The sequence below is a fragment of the Manacus candei genome, unplaced genomic scaffold (assembly GCF_025592945.1).
Source record: "Manacus candei isolate 608988 ecotype Guabito, Panama unplaced genomic scaffold, ASM2559294v1 h1tg000371l, whole genome shotgun sequence".
Lineage (NCBI taxonomy): Eukaryota > Metazoa > Chordata > Aves > Passeriformes > Pipridae > Manacus > Manacus candei.
Genome location: NW_026138419.1, coordinates 22,501 through 30,000, shown reverse-complemented (window position 1 = coordinate 30,000; position 7,500 = coordinate 22,501). Strand labels below are relative to the sequence as shown.

Genomic DNA, 7,500 nt, shown 5'->3' with positions numbered 1-7,500 from the left:
GCCGGGCCCACGGCCGCCTCCGCAGAGCGGTGCCACCGGCTCGGAGGCGTGGGCCGCGGACGGCCCCCGCTCGCCCCGGCGGCACCTCCGGCGTGCGAAAACGCCACCGACCGCACCGCGGGGCCACCGGCTTTCGCCCGCCTCGCGGCCGTCGGCTTCCCCCGGAAAGGCCGGGGGACGGCGACGGGGAGAAAAACCAAAAGGTCCCCGAAAAAAGCACGCGCGCCTCTCACTCGCCGTGCTAGCCACGGCCGCCCGGGGTTCGGGGCGGGGCCCGCGCCCCTCGCTCCCCTCTCCCTGCCCACGGGCTCGCGCCTCGGCGGCCGCCGGCCACTGCCGGGCCGCCTTCGCGCTCTCTCTTTCTCTCTCTTCTTCCCCGGCGCGCTCAGCGTGCTGCGGCTTAAGGCCGCCAGAAGAAAAAAAAAAAAAAAATAAAGGGCCGGGAGGGCGCCCCCACTTCGCCCGCAACCCGGCCCCCGGGCGGCAGACCTCCGCGGAACCCAGCCCTCCGGCAGCCAGGTCGGCGGGGCAGGCCCGACCGCACGGGCCGCCCGGCCGCCGTGGCTCTGGTGCCGGCCGGAGAGGAGGAAGGGGCGAGGCGCCGCCGCCTCGCCCGCCAACGGCCATCGTGCGTCTCTCTCCGGGGCTCCGGGCAACTCTGTCGGGTTCTCGCTCTGCCGGCGCGGCCGCCGGCCACACCCTGGCCGGCTGGCGCCGCCGCCTTCGGCCCGCTGGGCGGGTCCCCGGCTTAGGGCCGAGGAAGGGGGGACGAACAAAAGAGGCGAGGCGCGCCCAGGGAAGCGCCGCCTCGCCCGACAACGGGCAGTCCCGTCACCGAGCCCCTCCGGCAACCGACCGGGCCCAGGCAAGGCCGCACGCCCACCGCCAGTCCCCGGCACGCCGCCGGCACCGCTGCCGCCGTCAGCCGAGGACAGGGCGCCGCCACCCAGGCCCGGACCATCTTCGGGGCTCTCGGGAGGCGGCCGGGCAAAAGAAGCCCACGCGGGCTCCACCCTTCCAGCCCCGGCCGCCAACTGCCCGCAACAATGCCCGCCGCCACCGCACGACGGGCGCCGGCTTAGGGCCGGCGCATGGGAAGGACGAGACGACGCCGCCTCGCCGCCCTCGCACACCACCGCCTTCGCCCGGGGCCCTCGGGGAGCCGGCAGCCGCCACCGGCTCGGGCTGGACGCTGCTGGGCCCCCGCGGGCCCCCCTCGGCCGTCCCAGTCCCGCAACTCCCTTGGCTGCGCTTTCGCGCTCGGCTCTCGTCTTCCTTTCCCGTCATCGGACCCGCCCCAGGAAGCCGGCCGAGTGCCCCGCGGCTTTCTCGCCGGCCTTCCTGCCGCTCGTGGGGTTGGCCGGCCCGTGGCACGCGCCGAAGGCCGCGCTCGGCAGCAGACGCGGAAGAAAAGGGGCCCTCGGAACCCGCGCTGCTAGACAACCCCTGCCCATAGTACGGACAGACGCGTCCTGGCCCGGCCGGGTCGCCAAAGCGGCTCGAGGCTCCTCAGCGGGGAGGCGCGCGAGAGCAGGCCGCCTCTCAGCTCGACCTAACTGGAGGCGGCGCCCGACAGCGACCCCTTGGCCGACTTCCGGGGCCGGCCGCGACAACACGTCTACCCCGAAAATGCCGCCAGGCGCCTAAGTCCCGCCGGAGCCGGGTAGACCTGGTGGCCCGGAGCCGGGACGCCGGCGGGGCGCAGGCCGGCGTCTGCGGCCGCGGCGGCCGGATCGGCCGGTCCCGGAACCGGGTAGACCTGATGCTCGCCAGCCCCGGAACCGGGTAGACCTGATGCTCGCCAGCATCCGGCGGGGCACGAGGCCGCTCGGCCCCGCTCGACTGGGGAAACGGGTCGACCCCAAAAACCGGGACAACAGGTCTACCCGCCGAGCACGGACAACAGGTCTACCCGCCGGGCTCGGACACCAGGTCTACCCGCCGGGCTCGGACAAAAGGTCTACCCGCCGGGTCCCGACAAAAGGTCTACCCGCCGGGCTCGGACACCAGGTCTACCCGCCCGACTCGGACACCAGGTCTACCCGCCGAGCACGGAACACCGGTCTACCCGCCGGGCTCGGACAGCAGGTCTACCCACCGGGTTCGGACAACAGGTCTACCCGCACGGCACGGAACACCGGTCTACCCGCCGGGTTCGGACACCAGGCCTACCCGCCCGAGTCGGACACCAGGTCTACCCGCACGGCACGGACAACACGTCTACCCGCCGGGTTTAGGCAACAGGTCTACCCACCCGGCTCGCGCACAGGGTCTACCCGCCCGACTCGGACACCAGGTCTACCCGCCACGCATGGACAACAGGTCTACCCGCCGGGCTCGGGCACCAGGTCTACCCGCCCGGCTCGGACACCAGGTCTACCCGCCGAGCTCGGACAACAGGTCTTCCCACCGGGCTCGGACACCAGGTCTACCCGCCGGGCTCGGACAAAAGGTCTACCCGCCCGGTTCGGACACCAGGTCTACCCGCCGGGCTCGGACAAAAGGTCTACCCGCCCGGTTCGGACACCAGGTCTACCCGCCGGGCTCGGACACCAGGTCTACCCGCCCAGCATGGACACCAGGTCTACCCGCCGGGCTCGGACACCAGGTCTACCCGCCCGACTCGGACACCAGGTCTACCCGCCGGGCACGGACAACAGGTCTACCCGCCGGGCTCGGACAAAAGGTCTACCCGCCGGGCTCGGACAAAAGGTCTACCCGCCCGACTCGGACACCAGGTCTACCCGCCCAGCATGGACAACAGGTCTACCCGCCGGGCTCGGACACCAGGTCTACCCGCCCGGCTCGGACAACAGGTCTACCCGCCGAGCTCGGACAAAAGGTCTACCCGCCCAGCTCGGACAACAGGTCTACCCGCCGGGCTCGGACAAAAGGTCTACCCGCCGGGCTCGGACACCAGGTCTACCCGCCCGGCTCGGACACCAGGTCTACCCGCCGAGCTCGGACAACAGGTCTTCCCGCCGGGCTCGGACACCAGGTCTACCCGCCGGGCTCGGACAAAAGGTCTACCCGCCCGGTTCGGACACCAGGTCTACCCGCCGGGCTCGGACAAAAGGTCTACCCGCCCGGTTCGGACACCAGGTCTACCCGCCGGGCTCGGACACCAGGTCTACCCGCCCAGCATGGACACCAGGTCTACCCGCCGGGCTCGGACACCAGGTCTACCCGCCCGACTCGGACACCAGCTCTACCCGCCGGGCACGGACAACAGGTCTACCCGCCGGGCTCGGACAAAAGGTCTACCCGCCCGACTCGGACACCAGGTCTACCCGCCCGGCTCGGACAACAGGTCTACCCGCCGAGCTCGGACAAAAGGTCTACCCGCCCAGCTCGGACAACAGGTCTACCCGCCGGGCTCGGACAAAAGGTCTACCCGCCGGGCTCGGACACCAGGTCTACCCGCCGGGCTCGGACACCAGGTCTACCCGCCGGGCTCGGACAAAAGGTCTACCCGCCCAGCTCGGACACCAGGTCTACCAGCCCGACTCGGACACCAGGTCTACCCGCCGGGCACGGACAACAGGTCTACCCGCCGGGCTCGGACAAAAGGTCTACCCGCCGGAGTCGGACACCACGTCTACCCGTCGGGCTCGGAACGCAACTCTACCCGCCGGCACCCCCGCCGCCGAGCCCAGTCGGCCGCCGCCCTGCCACCTTAAGAGAGTCCCAGCTACTCCCCCTTTTTACCCACGCCGCAGACAACGCCCTTTCTTTCCCACTCGGAGCCCCGGGCAGAAACGGTGGCGCCTCGGCGTCCGCCGAGGGCCTCGGCTAAGCGCTTGGAACCCGCTCGAGCCGCCCGACTCGGAGAGCGCGTCGAGCCGACGAGCCCGGAAAACAGGTCTACCCGCTGCCCCGGGACACCGGCTCTACCCGCCGGCTTCGGACGAGGGCTCTACCCGCTGGGCACGGACGGCGACTCTACCCGCTGCGCACCTCTGCGGCCGAGCCGAGGCGGCGGCAGCCCTGCCACCCAGGCAGAGGCCCAGTTACTCCCCCCGTTTCCCCGCCCCGCAGAGAACGTCTCTTCTTTCACCCTCGGGGCAGGGGAAAGGCTGCTACGCTCGGAGCGCCGGGCAGAAACCGCAGCGCTAAGCCCCGAGACCGGCTCTAGCCGCTAGGCTCGGACACCGGCTCTTCCCGGCGGCGCCGAGGCGGCCGAGCCCGGTCGGCCGCAGCCGCGCCGCCTAAAGAGAATCCCAGTTACTCCCCCCGCTTCCCCGCCCCGCAGAGAGCGTCTCTTCTTTCACCCTCGGGGCAGGGGAAAGGCTGCTACGCTCGGAGCGCCGGCCAGAAACCGCAGCGCTAAGCCCCGAGACCGGCTCTAGCCGCTAGGCTCGGACACCGGCTCTTCCCGGCGGCGCCGAGGCGGCCGAGCCCGGTCGGCCGCAGCCGCGCCGCCTAAAGAGAGTCCCAGTTACTCCCCCCGCTTCCCCGCCCCGCAGAGAACGTCTCTTCTTTCACCCTCGGGGCAGGGGAAAGCCTTTACGCCGGAGAGCAAGTCTGCCGCAAAGGGCCACGGGAGATGGAGTCTCCGCAACAAGACCCCCGAGAGAGTACTCGACGGAGCATGCCCGCTGGAAGGACTCGCAAAGAACTGTGGGAAATCCGGGAGGTCAGGGCGGGGTCGGAAGGGCACGCCGGCGCGCCAATCGACGGATTTAGCGGCTGCACGCCGTCCGCTCGATCCGCGAATTCGGTGCCACGCTCCGAGCACCGGCCGCAAACAGGTCTACCCGCCGCCGGGCCGGGCCGGGCGGCGGCGCTCCGGCTCCAAGTCCGCTCGCCGGCGGGAACAGGTCTACCCGCCACCGGGCCGAGCCGGGCGGCGGCGCCCCGGTTCCAAGTCCGCTCGCCGACGGGAACAGGTCTACCCACCACCGGGCCGGACGGCGGCGCCCCGGCTCCAAGTCCGCTCGCCGGCGGGAACAGGTCTACCCGCCACCGGGCCGAGCCGGGCGGCGGCGCTCCGGCTCCAAGTCCGCTCGTCGGCGGGAACAGGTCTACCCGCCACCGGGCCGGGCCGGGCGGCGGCGCCGCGGCTCCAAGTCCGCTCGCCGACGCGAACAGGTCTACCCGCTTCCGGGCCGAGCCGGGCGGCGGCGCTCCGGCTCCAAGTCCGCTCGCCGACGGGAACAGGTCTACCCGCTTCCGGGCCGAGCCGGGCGGCGGCGCCCCGGCTCCAAGTCCGCTCGCCGACGCGAACAGGTCTACCCGCTTCCGGGCCGAGCCGGGCGGCGGCGCTCCGGCTCCAAGTGCGCTCGCCGACGGGAACAGGTCTACCCACCACCGGGCCGGGTGGCGGCGCTCCGGCTCCAAGTCCGCTCGCCGGCGGGAACAGGTCTACCCGCCACCGGGCCGAGCCGGGCGGCGGCGCCCCGGCTTAAAGTCCGCTCGCCGACGGGAACAGGTCTACCTGCCACCGGACCAGGCCGGCGGCGCCCCGGCTCCAAGTCCGCTCGACGGCGGGAACAGGTCTACCCGCCACCGGGCCGGGCCGGGCGGCGGCGCCCCGGCTCCAAGTCCGCTCGCCGACGGGAACAGGTCTACCCGCTTCCGGGCCGAGCCGGGCGGCGGCGCCCCGGCTCCAAGTCCGCTCGCCGACGCGAACAGGTCTACCCGCTTCCGGGCCGAGCCGGGCGGCGGCGCTCCGGCTCCAAGTCCGCTCGCCGACGCGAACAGGTCTACCCGCTTCCGGGCCGAGCCGGGCGGCGGCGCTCCGGCTCCAAGTCCGCTCGCCGACGCGAACAGGTCTACCCGCCACCGGGCCGGGCCGGGCGGCGGCGCCGCGGCTCCAAGTCCGCTCGACGGCGGGAACAGGTCTACCCGCCACCGGGCCGGGCCGGACGGCGGCGCCCCGGTTCCAAGTCCGCTCGCCGACGGGAACAGGTCTACCCACCACCGGGCAGGACGGCGGCGCCCCGGCTTAAAGTCCGCTCGCCGACGGGAACAGGTCTACCTGCCACCGGACCAGGCCGGCGGCGCCCCGGCTCCAAGTCCGCTCGACGGCGGGAACAGGTCTACCCGCTTCCGGGCCGAGCCGGGCGGCGGCGCTCCGGCTCCAAGTGCGCTCGCCGACGGGAACAGGTCTACCCACCACCGGGCCGGGTGGCGGCGCTCCGGCTCCAAGTCCGCTCGCCGGCGGGAACAGGTCTACCCGCCACCGGGCCGAGCCGGGCGGCGGCGCCCCGGCTTAAAGTCCGCTCGCCGACGGGAACAGGTCTACCTGCCACCGGACCAGGCCGGCGGCGCCCCGGCTCCAAGTCCGCTCGACGGCGGGAACAGGTCTACCCGCCACCGGGCCGGGCCGGGCGGCGGCGCCGCGGCTCCAAGTCCGCTCGACGGCGGGAACAGGTCTACCCGCCACCGGGGCGGGCCTGGCGGCGGCGCCACGGTTCCAAGTCCGCTCGCCGACGGGAACAGGTCTACCCGCTTCCGGGCCGAGCCGGGCGGCGGCGCCCCGGCTCCAAGTCCGCTCGCCGACGCGAACAGGTCTACCCACCACCGGGCCGGGTGGCGGCGCTCCGGCTCCAAGTCCGCTCGCCGGCGGGAACAGGTCTACCCGCCACCGGGCCGAGCCGGGCGGCGGCGCCCCGGCTTAAAGTCCGCTCGCCGACGGGAACAGGTCTACCTGCCACCGGACCAGGCCGGCGGCGCCCCGGCTCCAAGTCCGCTCGACGGCGGGAACAGGTCTACCCGCCACCGGGCCGGGCCGGGCGGCGGCGCCGCGGCTCCAAGTCCGCTCGCCGACGGGAACAGGTCTACCCGCCACCGGGCCGGGCCGGGCGGCGGCGCCACGGTTCCAAGTCCGCTCGCCGACGGGAACAGGTCTACCCGCTTCCGGGCCGAGCCGGGCGGCGGCGCTCCGGCTCCAAGTCCGCTCGCCGACGCGAACAGGTCTACCCGCTTCCGGGCCGAGCCGGGCGGCGGCGCTCCGGCTCCAAGTCCGCTCGCCGACGCGAACAGGTCTACCCGCTTCCGGGCCGAGCCGGGCGGCGGCGCTCCGGCTCCAAGTCCGCTCGCCGACGCGAACAGGTCTACCCGCCACCGGGCCGGGCCGGGCGGCGGCGCCGCGGCTCCAAGTCCGCTCGACGGCGGGAACAGGTCTACCCGCCACCGGGCCGGGCCGGACGGCGGCGCCCCGGTTCCAAATCCGCTCGCCGACGGGAACAGGTCTACCCACCACCGGGCCGGACGGCGGCGCCCCGGCTCCAAGTCCGCTCGACGGCGGGAACAGGTCTACCCGCTACCGGGCCGAGCCGGGCGGCGGTGCTCCGGCTCCAAGTCCGCTCGCCGACGCGAACAGGTCTACCCGCTTCCGGGCCGAGCCGGGCGGCGGCGCTCCGGCTCCAAGTCCGCTCGTCGACGGGAACAGGTCTACCCACCACCGGGCAGGACGGCGGCGCCCCGGCTTAAAGTCCGCTCGCCGACGGGAACAGGTCTACCTGCCACCGGACCAGGCCGGCGGCGCCCCGGCTC

General features: G+C 73.7%; 2 protein-coding genes across 3 annotated transcripts in view; both read left to right on the top strand.

The window, feature by feature from the left end:
* The window catches only part of LOC127465353 (collagen alpha-1(III) chain-like), a 2,588-nt gene extending 1,132 nt beyond the window's left edge, over window positions 1-1,456 (top strand). The window contains exon 2 of the mRNA XM_051775812.1: window positions 1-1,456. This exon is cut by the window's left edge and continues 503 nt beyond it. Within this exon, the coding sequence (XP_051631772.1) occupies window positions 1-1,456 (1,456 nt within the window).
* Window positions 1,457-2,571: 1,115 nt separating this feature from the next.
* LOC127465356 (serine/arginine repetitive matrix protein 1-like) lies at window positions 2,572-4,116 on the top strand. Of its 2 annotated transcripts, XM_051775824.1 has the most exons (3): window positions 2,572-2,790; window positions 3,181-3,232; window positions 3,311-4,116. In XM_051775824.1, exons 1-3 carry the CDS (start codon window positions 2,572-2,574, stop codon window positions 4,114-4,116), a joined length of 1,077 nt encoding a protein of 358 aa, XP_051631784.1. The 2 variants fall into 2 exon arrangements, with proteins under 2 accessions (XP_051631784.1, XP_051631785.1); XM_051775825.1 differs by lacking the exon at window positions 3,181-3,232 and having other exon boundaries at window positions 2,754-2,894; window positions 3,337-4,116.
* The last annotated feature ends 3,384 nt before the right edge of the window (window positions 4,117-7,500 follow it).